Source organism: Camelus dromedarius, chromosome X (genome assembly GCF_036321535.1).
Source record: "Camelus dromedarius isolate mCamDro1 chromosome X, mCamDro1.pat, whole genome shotgun sequence".
Taxonomy (NCBI): Eukaryota; Metazoa; Chordata; class Mammalia; order Artiodactyla; family Camelidae; genus Camelus; species Camelus dromedarius.
The window spans coordinates 15,600,787-15,617,752 of NC_087472.1; the positions used below are offsets into that span (position 1 = coordinate 15,600,787).

The 16,966-nt window shown below is 42.6% G+C and overlaps 1 protein-coding gene across 2 annotated transcripts in view; it reads left to right on the forward strand.

Annotated features, from left to right (window-relative positions):
• The window catches only part of GPC3 (glypican 3), a 368,118-nt gene that overhangs the window by 241,633 nt on the left and 109,519 nt on the right, over positions 1–16,966 (forward strand). For both annotated transcript variants that reach the window (XM_031446156.2, XM_031446155.2), the window contains one exon: positions 3,324–3,449. In XM_031446156.2, the coding sequence (XP_031302016.1) occupies positions 3,324–3,449 (126 nt within the window). The remainder of the gene's footprint in view (positions 1–3,323; positions 3,450–16,966) is intronic.

Consider the following 16,966-nt stretch of genomic DNA (forward strand, 5'->3'; position numbering starts at 1 on the left):
TTAGTAGTACATGTATAAGTACATGTACTTATTTGAGTACTTGTTTTTAATTATTTGGGGTGTATAACCTAATAGTGGAATTGCTGGGTCATGTGGTAACTCTATGCTTAACTTTGTGAAGAATCACCGAACCATTTCCCACAGTGGTTGCACGATTTTCCATTCCCACCAACAGTAGAGGGGAGGGTTCCAATTTCTCCACATCCTTACTAGCCCTTGTCTTTTTTATTATAGTCACCTCAGTGAAGTAGTATCTTACTATGTTTTAAAAAAAATTTTTATTGAAGTGTAGTTGATTAACAATGCTAGTTTCAGGTGTACAGCAAACTGATGTTTTGATTTGCATTCCCCTGATGATTAACCTACCTTTTTAAACTCTTCTTCACCTTGGCCTGGCCTTCCGTGTCTGATGCTCCACGTTGGATTCTTCGACACAAATCCCTGTGAAGGCCACTGCCACTTTCCTACCAAGCAAAGACACCATCCAAACTGCTGTACCAGATTAGTCTGTGATTTACTCGGCCCATACCTCGCTAGTCTTTGAAAAAGAATAATAGGAAAAATATCTGGGGAGAGAACATGGCTGTACTTTTTAATACCCATCTTATAAGATGAAGGATTATTTATCCTGTGCATATAAAATTATCTGGAACTTGAAAAATAATTCATTATCTTGCATTCATACATTTATCTGGAATATAATATATTTCATATATATAATATGTTTGTCTACATTCTATAGGCTCATAATAATGGAAATAAATTGCCAAACATTGTGTGGAGGGATTACTCTGTGCCAGGTACTGTGCTAAGTACTTCACATACATTATCTCATTTAATTATCACAGCAACCTATCATTTGCTTCATTTTACAGATAAAGAAACTAAAGCTTAGAGAAATTTAGAGTCTGCATAAGGTTTTACTGCTGTGTAAGTGAGGGAGTAACTGGCATTTGAAACTCCTGTGGGTCAGACTCCAAAATCAGTGCTCTTAGCTACTACTCCAAACACGTCTTAAGGGGCTGTTGTGAGAATCTAGCCATCCATTATAGCATAGTGACTGAATGAAACTGTCTTCTAAACTCATAATAACTAATTCAGAAACAAATTTTTAAAACTCAGTCTCTTCCTAGGTCCACCCTGCATGTCCTCTGTAGGTAATGGGTACTCAGTAAAGTAGGATGGTGTTTTCGTTTTCCCAGCTTAACTTGTTCAGGTTTCAATGAGAGCCCCCTGAGTTCTAGAATGTGATGACCCAGACTGTGTTCACATTATTCACATTCTTTGTGGTTTTCTTAGACTTTTATCTTGACCCCACCAAGTCGTATCCTTTCGTACTGGGGTGGGAGGTCTTATGTGTCGCCCAGCCCTTCCTCCCTTTGATGTTCAGATAGACCCTCTCTGAATCTTCTCCAGTTTGTCAGTGATCTTTCTGATCAGACAAGAAAAAAGCTGCAAGAGCTGAGAGGCTGGAAGCAGTTCAGAGTGCTAACGTTTGTTTGTTTTTACCTTCTAGGGAAGTCAAACTGGAAGGCTTATCTATGAGTTCAATTTTTCTTGCCACGTGCTATGTTAGTGAGAGAGGGTTTGTAGGTAGGAGGAGGCCTAAGGGGGACTCTTTCACTAAAGGGAGGGCCACCCCTTCCCCTAGATGAATGGCCATATTCCATTTCATTGTGGAATGGGGGAATTACTCAGCCTCAGCCTTTAGTCTTTCAGTTTCCACTCTTGGGAACTGTATTATTACCTTGTAAAACAGAGCATTTCCCCTATTAGTGTTAATTGAACCCATCTTTTTCCTCTGTGAGAAACTATAATGTTGACTTTTATTTTCAGAACCCTGTATTGAGCCTTTTCACTTTGGAGATTGACGGCACTCAGCCCCTAGCAGTAGGCTGTTAGAGGGTCTGAGCATAGCAGGAAGCCACTGCTGGGGCATCACGAGTTGTCTGTGTCTCCCTAACTTTTCTTGAGTTGTTCTGTCCGTCACCCTGGCTTTACTGTGATCCGACCTTTGTGAAGGTGTGCTGAGTATTGTAAGGTCTCTCTCTCTCTTAATCATTAGTTGAAATGAATTGTTTTATGGTCATAAAGTGGAAAATGGCATTAAATGCAAGAAAGAATTTCTACCAGTCTTCCTCTTTTGGCCAGACCTGAGAACAACCCCCAGAAGGTATTTCTGAGCTCTGGACTCCCACCAGTGTCCAAATGAGATTCAGACCTCTAGCTCCTCCAGAGGCCTATATATCAGGTTAGCCCATTCTTAACCTGGAGACAATATTGAATCATGGCCAGCAAATTCCCTGGCCAGAGTCTGCAAAAACTTCATAGAGACTTAAGATGGACTTGGATCTGTATGAGGTACTCTTTAATTTCCTTTCTACCAAGAATATTGCTTTAGAAAATAATGTATTTCATTTTCGTTTGTTTACCACTGGATAGCTATTGCATAGATATTTTAATATTTCTTTATAATCACATCCACTTGTCTCCAGTCAATAGCGTCTTATTTTATGTGTCCACATACATCTAAAATAAGACAATAGACCAGAAATTCTGCTGGGTATTGTGTGTTTTTGTGTGTGTTTATACATATTTGAATACATAATATGCTCTCCCTCTCTCTCTCCCTCTCTCTCTCTCTCTCTCTCTCTCTCTCTCACACACACACACACACACACACATATAGCATAAAAGCCAAAGCAAATAAATAATAAAATATGCTAGGACCCCTCCCACTCCCCCATAGGAACCACAATATACAAACAAAAAATAAACTCTTCATCCTCTAGCAGATGTGAGTTTCTCTGACTATATTGTCAGGAGAATTTCATAGAGCTCATACTGCTCTGAGCACCCTGTGATTCTGATCTGCAACCATTAGCCAGAGCGTCTATGGAAAGGGGCCATCTCTAGGGTAATAGCACTGTAAATCACAATCAATGCACTCAATTACACTCAGAAACCAAAAGATAGGTACTGCTCCAGCGTGCCTTGTAATCAGCACCTTAGAGAATGTAGGTAACAACATCGGAACAAAAATTGGAAGCTGAACGTGTTAGAAAATGGATGCTGAAATTAAATCATCCTTCTGATAGGAACAGCACCTTATATGACAGGCAACTTGTTTTTTTCTAATATCATTTTATTGATTAAAAAAAAAAACCCTAAATTGTGGCCTTGTAGCCAAGAATGTCTTTAAAAATCATTTATTGCTCTAATAAGCCTGGCAGAGCCTTTCTGTCATGCTGATAAGGAAATTAAACTTTCCTCATACTGGGTTTACTTGCATCTTATGCACAGATGTTTTGTTTTTCTTCCAGGGAACTAATTCAGAAGTTGAAATCTTTCATCAGCTTCTACAGTGCTCTGCCTGGCTACATCTGCAGCCACAGCCCTGTGGCCGAAAACGACACTCTTTGCTGGAATGGACAAGAACTCGTGGAGAGGTAATCTTTTTTGAATGTTAACTAGAGCAATATTTGAGAAATAATCATCATGTGTTCACCTCAGAGTTAGTTATGTCTTCTCTCCATTAATTTCATGAGAAAAATTCCAGAAAAGACTTACACAGGAACATCCATGACATGGCAGATGACGCCTATAACTTATAGCCCTCAGAGAATTTGCAAACTTTGAAGCACATAGAGAACTGTGTGTTCAGGAGTATTTTACAAAGGATAAAACAAACAACTCTTTTTTTTTTTTTTTGGTCTTTGGCTTCTGTCTCCTCATTATGTGGGTCCTTACTGATTGATTGATTTGGAGAAATCATATTTATACTAACAGCTATCATTTATTGACTGTTCACTAAATATTAAGCACATGCTAAGGGCTTGTACTTATTAACTCTTTTTATCCCTACACCAATCCTGTGAAATAGCATTATTTCCTCCCATTTTACAGATGAGGATGGAAAGAAAAAAAGGGGAGGGAAAGAGAAGTACCATCTCACAGCAATTTGACTGAAACATTGGCCCATTTGTGTTCCTTAGTATAATCTGTGCTAACATTCGTCATCTCTGAAAAATTTACTTATCGCTGGAAAGGAAATAATATATATTCATTTATTCAGCAAATATTTACTGAGTGTTTTCTAAGTGCCAGCCATGTTGAAGTGAACATAATGAGCAAATTTTCCTGTCCTCAGGGAGCTTTCATTTCTAGTGGGCTAATGGTACCCCTAACCTCCATCGCTTTGCACGTGTCAGGAAGAGCTTGCAACTAAGGAATTCAATCAGGAGGGCAGGATGCTTAGTAAAACACATCAAGCTGAAGAACATGCTTTCAGAAATGTTTGTGCAAGGGGTAGCATGTTGTAGAGGGGAATACAGAAGAGACCTGGATGCCAGTTCTGAATCTTTCACCGATTAGTTGTTTAACATAGGGCAAGTGACTTAATCCCTCTGGACCTTGGTTTCCCATTTGAAAAATGAGATGGTTGGATTAGGGCACCTCTAGCCCTGACAGGCTGTGTGTTTTGTTTCCTTATTGATTTATTCATTCATCCACACCTTTAACACTTCTGTTTTGAGATACTACGTGTTAGGCACCAAGCTAGGTGCTAGGGTTACGAGGATGAACATGATAGGCAGGTTACTTGCTTGGAGGAGCTTACATTCTAGTGAAACCCAATATCTGGATGTAGGATAGTTAATCATGATGCTAAATGGAATCAATTAGCAGTGTAAGGTCACGGACAGAGGAAAGCTTTCGAGCCAGATGAACTTGGGTGTGCATCTCCGTTCTGCTACTGACTGCGTGTGGCCTTGGGTGAGTCACTTCACCTAGAAAGTCTTCAGGTCCTCCTCTCTAAGGAAAGGGCACCTCACAGCATTGTTGTAACTAGTAGGTGAGGTGAGGCCAGAAATGTGAAGCCCCCAGCAGACTGGCACGTACTGGGAGCTCAATCATGTTACATGTCCTCTTTCTCTCTCCCCCACCCACCCCCTCATCTTCCCAACGCAAGGTAAAGCACATGCTTGTTTCTCAACTAAGCTTTTTACTGACCTGGGACAATGAGAATCAGGTGCTAATGACACCGAGGTTGCTTGCTGAGGCACTGAACTTGCATGGAAAGAGACTTCCCTCTAGGAAATGTGAATCAGGCCTGGGGGATTAATGGCCCCAGGCAGGCCACTCTACTCTGGAGAAATAGATTAATGTTTATTAACCTAAAAGCTCTATCAGGTACTAAGTAGAATCATCAAAATGTACCTGTTATGACATATTTGTTTAAATTATCAAAGAAAAGCCCATTGGTATTTGGCTTTATAAAAAGCAGATGCTTTAAAACAGGCATAAACGATACAACATTTTAAAAAGAGAATGCCTACAGGTGATGTATGTGGTTCTTGCATAAACCTAATGAGAAACCATCCCAGTCACTTACCCACTGGTATGTTAATATGGTGAAAAATGAGCAATTCCTGAAGACTCATTTCTTTTAAGCAACATATCTTCTAACGTTTGATGAAAAAGGAAAATTTAATTTACAATGTATTTACTAATGTAATCATTCATTCATTTATTTAAACATTTAACAAATATTTGAGCACCTACTATGTATCAAGCACTAAAATCGGTTTCTTCGTTGTTGTGATTGGTTAGAGCAAATGTTGTAACCCCACTGGATGTATCTTCTGATAGACCAGATGATCTAGTTCTAGTTAATCCAAAATGATTTCTTCTCAGGCCTATGTTTTTTGAATTGATGGGATTTTTAAAATTGAATTTTACTCATATAAACTACTTCATGTTCAGTGTACTTTCATGAAAGATGTTGTCCTGAAACCAAGAAAGTCCTCTTCTATCAAATGGTGGAATCCAAAGCCTGATTGAATGAGTCCAAAAGTTAACCAAACACAGTTTTGCACCATTAAAATAACTCTGTTAAACTTAATGTTTTTTTGTTTAATTTGCTAGCTTTTAATATCTTTGAGTCTTGAATAAAATAATTGTAATATGGAGAAAATCCAATATTCCAAACTCCTATTTGTAGTTTGGAAAAATCCATTCTTTCAAAACAACTTTTACTGGTGATATATACCATCCAGGAGATGAAGGAAGGAAGAACAAGGAGGAGGGAAGGAGGAAGGAAACCAAACATATTTGTACACAGAATAAGGGTCATGTAATCCAGGCAGTGACTCTTCCTTGGTTTGTAACCTTGGGCTATAATCAACCTGTACTTTAATTCCTGACCTAATGCAACGATGGGACTAGGGAATAGTGTCAAACTAGATTTTGTAAAAATTACTCAGGAATATACATTTAATTATATGAACTTCTGTAGCTGGAGGACACGTGTGCCCTCTATTTGCACCATTTATAAAGATTAGCTTTGTGCTGTGTGTCTCATCTATAGTTAAATCCTCTTTCCAGAGCTTTTCATTGAATTTCTCATTTAATTTTGTCGTATGTATCAGTTGCCACTTCATATTGTCAAATGGGTTGTGACTTTGTTATCTTTATAGATTGGGTTTGTGTTCCTTTGAAAATGTTTCAGTTAAGAAAATTTATGAAAATCAAAGATGCTGAAAGAGAACAAGACTTGTCAGTGGAGACATCTCATTAAAAGGACCATACTGACGTTGAAGAAAATACTGATCATTATCCACGTCAGCTGGGATATCATAGCTGTTTCTTCCCTCCTGCTATGTACAGATGTACAGATCTCTCAACTTTTTTTTGGTTTTATAATTTTGTTTTTATTGAAGTGTAGTTGATTTATAATGTCAGTTTCAGGTGTACAGCAAAGCGATTCAGTTATACATATACCTACATATAGATACATATATTTTCATATTCTTGCAGATTCTTTTAAAGCATCAAAGAAGTCATTGTCTCCCTAAATAAGGTCATATTTCACATCCTTTCAATTTTTTTTCTCTTGTGAATAAAACTAATTGAACTTTGCAGGAAACGAATGTTTTCACAGATCTAGTCTCAGGGAGTACCACGTAAGCATCATTTGTCCTCACCTGCCCTCCACCACCACCCTGTCTTGGCTTGAGATAACACTGGCTTCTAGGATTTCATGGAGAAATCTTCAGACTAGCAAGCTTGGCTCGTGTGAGGTACCCTCCTGCATGTGAGCCACTATGTAACCCACAGGCAAAGATTTCCTACAATTGCCAAAGGCAGAAAATCCTCCATCTTTTTCTTTTGTAGAACTACAGGGAATTTCAGTCAAAGAATCCCTGAGACCAAGAGAAAAATGAAGGAGCCCATGGAAGTAAGCTTAATACTGGGCTTAACCACAGCTAAATGGCACTGAAAATGCCTGTATGAAGAGTGAACAATTTAGTAAATACATTCTCAAAGACATTTTTAGAACTGTTAGGCCTAATATCTGAATCATTGATCGAAATTTTCATTGTTCTTCTGAATGGTTGCATACTATGGAAGCTCTCTTTTATTGTTTAATCAAGTTTATTTTAAATTAGTGTCAGAGAGAAGCTCTTTAAACCTATACATGTCCAAAAACCTTAGTTAGAGAAAATGCCGAGGTTTTTAAAACATCTTTACATTTAACATTTAATAATTTAAGTTCATCAGACAAAGATTGAGCACCTACTATATACTAGGCCCTGTGGGGCATCCAGTGAGAGGTAGAATCCAGTGCCTGCCCCTGCTGAGTGGTTTACACCTTAATGAGAAGAATGAGGGGAAGAAATCAGCCAAGAAGAGCTCTTGGTCCAAGAAGAGCTCCACTCAGAGATGTCCCGGCAGAGGTGTGGGATTTGTATAGAGCACTCATGCTAGTGTGTGTGTGTGTGTGTGTGTGTGTGCGTGCGCGCGTGCACACGCACATGCATGCGTGTGTGTTTTATTGAGGTAAAATTCATATAATATAAAATGAACCACTGTAAGGTATCCAACTCAGTGGCATTTAGTACATTCACAATATTGTACAATCATTACCTCTGTCTTATTCAGAGACTTTATCATCACCTCAGAAAGAAACCTTGTACCCATCAGTGGTCACTTAACCTTCTCCCCTTCCTTCAGCCCCTGGCCTCTAATAATCTGCTTTCTTTCTCTATGGATTTACCTAATTCTGGATGTTTCAGATAAATGGAATCATTCACTTGGCATAATGGTTTTAAAGTTCATCCAAGTCGTAGCATTTATCAGTACTCTTTTTTGTGCCAAATAATGTCATTGTATGGATATAGCACATTTTATTTATCCGGTCATCAGTTTCCCACGCGTTTTTATATTAACCTTGAACAACTACGGCTCTAATCAGACTTTTCCCACCACCTCTGAATTCACCTTGGCTCACCCTGAACCTTGAGGACACAACAGCCAAACCTTCAGATCTCCCATCCCCATCATACTTGACCACCACCACGCTAGCCTCTCCACCACCTGGCCTCATCTCTGCGTGCCTTTGCATTTATTCCTCCGAGTCTTTTTTCTCAGCCCTATGTGTGGAGTCAGCCGGCCTCTCCTCCAGTCAGCACACCTCCTACAGGGCTTTGTACTTCCCTAGTGACTTTGAGGTTAATCAGTTCCACATGTACAACTGCTTGTCAGAGCACGATGCCTCAGTTCCCTTTGGGATCCAGTCCTAGCTGGTCTTGCTGCTCTTCTGCCATGTTGCTGGGCTGGATGGGCCTGGATCCAGATGTCAGCTCCAGAATGTTGCTGTTGTCTTCTGGCTGATAGTTCTTATAGCCACTTCTGATCATTATGGATCAGTATCCATTTTGTATTTTCTCAGCATGACTCTGGGACTCTCAGTGGAGTGCACGGGGCACCTGGCATTACAGAATAACCTCCATGAGATCCACAGGGGCAAATCTTACCTTCCCTTTCACCTGAGAAGTGATATACACACACACTCACTGTGAATTCTTCCTTATTTTCGCTGACCAGACAAGTCTTCCAATGTGTATAATGCCTCTCCAGGATTCCTCTGCTTCGTTGGAAAGGCAGAAGCAGGAATATACAAAGCAATTATTTTAGTTCTCAAGGAGTTTTGCTCTTGTCTCAAAACCTTCTGGATGTTGCCAGAAAAGTAGGGTAAGGAGACTAGTTTTGTCTCTCTTCCGCTGAGTTTGGAGAGATAGACTGTGGCATATTAACAAGTGGCAGTGAACAAGAGAACCCCAAACACCCAATCCCTGACATGTACAAAATAAATTTTTTTAATGAGATGAACAAAATGAATGGGTTTTGCCCTATAATCTAGGAAAGGTGAGGGAGAAGAGTTGATTCTGTTTTTATAATGCAATTATTTTAAGAACACGGTTTTGAGGACAAGCAGTGGGGGGCAGGACTAATTTCTAGCACTAACAAGGTTTTCACTGGTTTATAGAGCAAAATGGAAAGACCTTCAGGGTCTTCAATCTGGTAGCGAAGGAGTTAACTGAAGAAGAGTCCTACGTGCGGAGTGTGTACATATTCAGACACATATATGCGCATATGGCTCATTCCAGTCCCATCAGAACAGGCCAGCGATGTATGGCTCCCGTGCTCTTGTGCTAAAATGGATTTTTATTTATTGTTGGGTTTTGTTTGTTTGTTTAGGTTTACATGGTAACTGTTCCCCAAAGGACTCAAGGCAGTATACGTACAACTTTAAATCTGGGATCGCCAGTGAAAGCACCAACAGGGAAGCAGATATTCAAGATAAAAAACAGAGCCAAGAGGAAGGGGGCACAGGAAAGGAAGTCAACAATGGATAATGGAAATAATATTCAATGGTATTGAGTCAGGTCCTAATGTCATTTCATTCTGAGCTTGTTTAGACACAAGTCAGACTGAACTGACGCTGAAGTCAAGGCTCATGGCTCTTCTGGGCTCCTGTCGTGATGGTGGGAGGGGTAGACACTGGGGCGCAGTCTACACTAACCCGGCTCTTTCTTCTCGTCGCTAGATCTTTGCTGCCAGCCTGCGGGAAGCTCTGCTGATGTAAGGCTGGTGGGAGGGAGAGAGCGCCAAGTAGGACTTTGGTATTTGTTCTCATCACTGACTATCTCCACAGCTCTTGGTCGCCCTCAGACATTTTTGGGGTTCATTTCATTTGGTTTCCTGCAAGCAGAAACCTGACCCTTCGTTCTTTCTGATTTGAGAAACTGCTACGTTAGCCTGAGTGTATGTCCTCGAATGAAAGTACTGAAGGAAAGTACTAGCTCACGTAGCAGCTTAACACAGTCTGACTTGCTTTAGGAAAATCAAGATTGTTTGTGGAAAGATTTTGAAGGAAAAATAGATTACCTAGAAATGACCTAATTTGGTATAGCAGGAAATATTTGTGTCAGCTAAAGATTTTTATACGATCCTGGTAAGGTAAGACAGAGAAATTTGGAGTGTGCCTCCATGTTATAATTCATCTAAGGCCTTCAATTGGCATCTTTTCCACCACAGATTTATCTCAAAAGTCATCTTTAGTGACAGCTGTTTTTTAGGACCTACTCTATGGCAAAACAGTGACATTTATCCCTTAAGATTTTAGTGTCACATACGTAACTCTACCTGCAGAATTGAGTGAGAAAAACCCAGCTTATCCTACTGACTGACAGTTTAATGTGGCCTGGGACACTCGGGATGGGCTGTTACTTGTCAGCTGTCATGTCTGAAGCAGCAGAAGGAAACATCCTCGTGGCTCAACATTGATGCCTGTAACCACCTGCTGAAGGCCGGACGGCTTATTCTTGAAACAGATTGCGTCCTATTAGCACTTAGGCCAGCCCCACCTGTGCTCAACTGGATCATTTCATTATACGGAGAGCATTTGGGGCCTCCAAGGCTGGTCCCAGCCATCCGTACCCTCAACAAATTAATACCACCGGACAATTTCCTCTTTGAAATGTGATTCTTATTCTCAGTGCTCCGTGCACCAGCGCTCTTCTGTTTTTGCTGGGAAGGCTTAGGAGATGGGTCCATGAAGGATGAGAACTGCTCTTAAGAAATTATTCGTGTAACACACCGGAGCTTCTACGCCCTTTAAGGATTACTGACTCCTTCAGAGTAGGCACTTGTGTAGGTCACAGACTGATTTCCCGAAGGCTGCCAGTTCTCAAAACATTTTTCTACATCTCCTTCAGAAAACGCCCTGCGGGCACATGGCCACGCCCACAGTCTGCAAGCTGGTGATGCTCAGCTCATTGCTCACAGACTGAGGACGAGAGTGAGAAACCCGTGAGAGGTTAGGAAACAGGGGCCCGGCAATCGGCGCGTATCGGAAAGAGTGAGTGCAGTCTCTAGAGTGATACGGGTGGAGATTTTAATCCTGATTTAGACATTGTGTGCTTCCGGCAGGCCATTTAACATCATGTTCTTTTACCTTCTCTGTAAGATGGGGATGATGGTACCTGTCTGCAGGGTTGCTGCGAAGGTGTGTGCTGGCACATCGGCACTGAATAAGGTCGCTGATGTTGACGATATCACATCATGATTGTGTGGTTGAGCAGGACGGGTCGAGGTCCCGAGCAAGAGGGAAGAGATGTAGGCCATTCTTCCTGTGAAGGTAAACTGGATTTGGGGGAAGTATCTCTAAGTCTTTTGGAACCAAACTGTTGAATGGGGAGGCCGCTCAAGCAGGGTCATACCATTCGGGGTCTACTTGGGGTGAGAAGATGAATTAAGGGGGCCATGTATTTCTTGTGACACTTAAACTGGTTTTAAATGGGGTTTCTACAGAGCATGCCACACATGTCTTAAGTCATGTCAGAGTCATTGATGGGATCCAACATGGTTCTGGCTGTATACCTCCCGGCTGATATTTATTTCTCAATTTGAAACCTGCCATTACTTTCTATTCCCCCCTTGAAGAGCATGTAAAGTAGATGGAGAATTGAGGCTCCAGGCTGCTGGGTGGGACAAGTGCCCTGGATCTCTTCCTGATGAGGTGGATGGTCAGTCCTTTAGCGATGTCAGGGTCACTTTATCAGAACACCTCTGACCACCACAAACAGAATGCATCTGAAACATTTCCATCGAGGTATTCTGACCCAGAAGAGTTGTTTCTGGTAGTCGGTCACTGAGCGTCAAAGAAAATAGACTCTTGAGACTTGGCGTTTGAAGGACAGGGAGAGGCCTGTTAGGGAGGCCCCCTTCTGGTGGTCCTGCTCTTAAAGCCCCTCTGGCTCCCTTGTTGTTGAGACTGTCATGGTTGGGGGGGGGATGATTTTTCTCTGCTGCAGGAAGTGGTCAGCAGGTACCACCTCTTTCCTGCCACTGTCCCCTGTTCTTCCTAAAGGGTGCAAACTTTTGTAGGTTCCCTTGAAAGAAATTTAGCTCTCCGGTTTTTTGCCCTCTCTTCTTATATTTAAGCAAATACAAAATATTGCTTGAGTTTCTCTGATGATTTTTACTGATCGATAGAAAGCCAAACAGTTGGGAGTTAACAAAAAGCACACAGAAGCAAATGTCAGACTTACACAGCAATCATAAAAAGCCATGGAGTAGAGCATTTCAGGGCACAACTTTGGGGTCAGCAAGCCTGGGTTTGGATTTCTGCTCCAGTCTGTGTTAGCTCTTTCCTCTGAGCCCGTTCCCACCTCTACACAATGGAGTTAATCATTTCTACCTTAACGGATTGCTGAGAGGATTCAGAGAGATTGTGGAAGGCAGATGGCAGTGCCTGAAACACAGTGGGCTCCCAAGAAATGGTAGCTATTATTGCTGTTATTCAATAAAGCAGGCCTGTAAAGATGGTCCTTACACTTCTTTACTGGAAGAAAAATGGGGCTAGGCTGGACTTCAGCTCCCTTCAGTGATGCATTTCTTAATTCTTCAGGAAGACAGCTTCACCCACTCCCTCTCATTTTTATCTTTCCTCTCCCTTCTGCAAAAACATCAAAATCTTCCTCCCCGGTCCTGCTTGGCACAAATGGTGGGCACGTGGGTCCACTGGCGGTCAAGTGGGTTATTTGCATCTATGGGTATGTACTGGACTGGCCTTCTACCTTCAGTGTCTTGTTTTATAGCAAACAGAATTTCAACAATTCCTCCTAGGACTTCTTAATAGTAATTGACCCAGATCATCTGCCTATTTTACTTACATTAGAAACCAGGATGGATCTAGCTGCAGGTCACATCTAGTTGTCTAATGTTCTAAAGTCCTTTCTGTCACCCTTGGGTTAACTTTTGTGGAAAAGGAAAGGGGTCATTAAAATCAATCATGATTTTCCAATTTCTCAAGCCAATGAATTTTACTCTTTTATGTGAGTCTGGCTTTGATCCTTGGGTTTGTCACCTCTGTAATGAAGTTTCATTTCCCCATGAAGAAAATTGACTTCCATTTGTAGGTCCAGTGTCACGTGAGCTTCCTGCTTTTGCCCCCTTGTATTTTAGTGATCCACGTGTCAGGTGGACCTTAAACCACCCTGATGTGAGCCACTTGTTTGCCCATTTTGTCCCCCCTCTCTCTCCTAGTCATGACTTTGGGTGCAGAGCTGGGATGAGTCTCTGTTTAAGAGGAGCCAGAGTGAGCTTTGAGTTGGAGGGATGTGTAGGGGGTGATGATCATGAGCACTCAGGCTGAAAAGCTAATGACCAGAACTGTCCTAGAAGGGGCCAGAAAAAGAGCTGTTGGGCTGGCTTACCCCTACTTATCCTTGACTCAGTGGCATCTCCTCTGAGGAGCCTGAGTCCTCCTGCCCCATGCCCCAGTCTGGGTTAAGATGCTCAGCATGTAGGTGTCCCTCTGCCATATCTCCACTTACCCTCTACTGGGAGCTTTCATGTATCTTCTCTAATCTTCCACTAGAAGACAGGTACCGTGTCTTCTGGCTATATGTCCTCATTGCTTACCTGCAGCTGCCGTAGAGTAGGCTCTCTACATGTGTTTATTGAATTCAGTAAATGAACCAACAAACATACTTGTTGGTAACAAGCTTGAGTACTGGGTCGAGCTTCCCCATCGTATATCTGTGTGCCTTTGGACAGGTTTACATAAACTCTGTGTTTTGTTTTCTCATTCTATGAAATGGTGAATTTAATGCCTCCCCTGCCTACCTCCTAGGGCTGTTGTGATCATCCTATAAGCAAAGATATATGAAATACCTTTGAAAATTGTAAAGTGCTCTCTATTTACTAGGTGTTGATGTAGAAAAGTAGATGAGATCCAGAGGGAAGTTCTACGCTGAATAAATGTAACTATATGTTGGCTAATTAATATAGCATTACTGGGCTTTCTTTACAGATTTTTTTTTTTCGAACTTCCCCCCCAACCCCGCCACAAACACAGAGCTTTTGGCAGCTTCCTGGGTACCTCTCTGTGCATTTCTCCAGAAATACTACTTACAATTTTTTTTCCTTAAGAAAATACAGCTATCCCCACAAATTCTGTTTTTAAACAAGTCGGCCCATGGTGTTGAATAAACCAACTGGCCCTGCCTAAGGAAATACTTTCAGGGATTGGTAGCATCAGTTTAAATTAAAGAAAAGTCTAAGTGACAGACAATTTTAAAATAAATGCAGCTTTGTTACTTTCAAACACGTATAAGAACAGTGTTGGGAACAGAACTTGGAGAAAGACAGCTGCATCAGAGAATCGAAGCAAACCAATCAGAATCATTGAGAATGAGGCTCTTGCTGTGTGAATGTCCTGCTAAAGACCATCATCATACTCAAATTGGCTACCATTCCCCTGGTGAAATCCATTTATTGAAGAAACTTTTTTTCTCCCCTTCATAGACATGAAGGGAGTCCTATTAAAACCCTGTACACATGGCTTCTGGATAGCCCAGCTTTTCCAAACCCCAATTTATGGCATTTAGCAATAGTGCCCTACCCTCTGGTTATAGCAAATAATAATCCTGAACAGCAAAAACGCTCGGGCCCCTACAGTGATCAACTTGTTCCAGTTTGCTTGAGACTTTCAATCTGGGGCACAGAAAGTCCCAAGTCCCAGGAAACCCCGCAGTCCCAGGCAAAGAGGGATGGTTAGTCACCTCCTGGCACCTGTGCCTCTGGGAACGACTAAAGACGAGGAAAGAAAGGTGTCGCTGTAGGAGGTTTACATCAGAGGGATGAAGGCGAGCTGGGGGACTGCCGCTTTCTTGCTTTTTCTGCCTTCACTTTTTAACTTCTCTTACCTTTTCCTCCCTGAGACGTTCTGATAACTTCTCTCTTCCCTTCGATCCCAAATCCTGTCTAAGGGTGCAGTGAAACTTCAGAAAGTGGGACTGAAAGAGGAAAGGTGGTTAGTGACCATAACAGCTAACATTTCGATGGTGCTTACCGTGTGCCAGACACCGTGCGAGCACTCAGTCAGTTCATTCTGATCCGGACATGATTGTTACCGCCATTTTACTGATGAGGTTAAGTAACTTAACAAAAGCCACAGCACTGGGAAGAGAGATAGGACCCAAACTCGGGCAGCCTGTGTTCTCTTACCCACTACGCTGCCCTGCCTGTCTCATGCTCGGCCTCTCTCCTTCATGGGTTCAGAACTCTCCTACCTGCTTCCTGTTCTTGATGGAAACCCTGACCTCAGCTTGCTCTCCTCTCTATCCAGCAGTCCTGGGACGAGGGTCCTGTCCGGCTTTTCTCTGGTCTGCACGGCTAAATCCTGTCCTTCCCCTGGTCTCGCCCCGGTCCAGACCCACTGAAGTGGCAGTACCTTTCCCGCCTCTTGCACCATGCTTCTCTGCTCTCAGATTGCCCCAAGGCCGTAAGGCGGCATCCCCTGGGGGAGAGAGCGGATGTCCTTCCCCTCTGTCCGAGGCTAGCCCTCCACTCCATCTCCTCTGCACAATGGCTCCTGTAATAAAGCCATTGCCATGTGTCCCATACAGAGCTGTGGAACCCATGCAGGAGGAGACCCCTTCAGCCCTAGACTGAGGGTGCAGCCTGGGTCGTAGCTCCACCACGAGCTGGTTTTGCGTGACCTTGGGCAAGTCACTGCCCTTCAGCCTTTTATTTATAAAATGAAGGAGTTGCAGGGAGGGTATAGCTCAGGGGTAGAGCGCATGCTTAGCATGCACAAGGTCCTGGGTTCAATCCCCAGTACCTCCTCTAAAAATAAATATTTAAATAAATAAGCCTAATTACCTCCCCTCTCCCCCAAAAAGAAAGAGAAATGAAACAATGAAGGAGTTAAACAAGATGACCTCGAAAACTCTTTCCAGCTCTAGCAGGCCATGAGATCCTGTGGCAAGGATATTGGAGGGAGGGGGGAGTCTGAAAGGAGGAGGAATCATAAAGCCGCCTTGATGACTGAATTTCCAGCTCTTTCCCTGATGGCTTCCCAAACAGACCAAAGTAAAAGCGATTCAAAAGGAGCCCCAGGGTACAGCCATTCTCATTAGGACAGGTCCTCCAGGTATCTTCGGGGGCTACAGGGAGCAGGGAGGTTGGCTGTCTGAGATGTTGTCAGATTTCTCAGTTTCTGATATTGGAGAGTCTGGGGTGAAATTCACTTAATTAAACCTTAAAGGAAATGTCTCCGCCCCTCCCCTGCCAGAGCACCACACAACCCCAGTGGGGCTTCTGAGCACAAAAGAAATGTAATTCAATGTCTGTTGCTCCAAATAATATTGGACAGCACCACCCGGAATGAAAATTAGAAGCCCTCTAACCACAGAGATCTATCAGTGAGGGCAGCGACACATCTAGAGAAGCGCCAAGAGCTGAGGGGCAGCGAAGAGAAAACCCGAGCGCAGAGGCCATTTGCACTCGTTCCCGGGACCCTGTGGGTAGAGAGCTGGGGTAATTTTTGACCTAGTTGTCCTTGTGCACGTTGCTGTGAGCTTTTATTAAGTATTTATGTGGCAGTTTCTATTTCACCAAGTGCTTTACAATCCCTTTTATTTGGCTTAGTAAAGTTTTCCTGGAATCCCATCAACTTTATGATGAGGAGAGTCCCTTGCTGTTTGCTTAGCACCTCCACACATCCAGCCTCGCACAATAGGCCACTTGTTCCGGCCGGAGAGCAGGTGCAAAGAGGCGAGGAGTGGAAGGCACCTGCAGCCGCTGGGGCGGTTGGAGGGGGGTGGTTTCCACT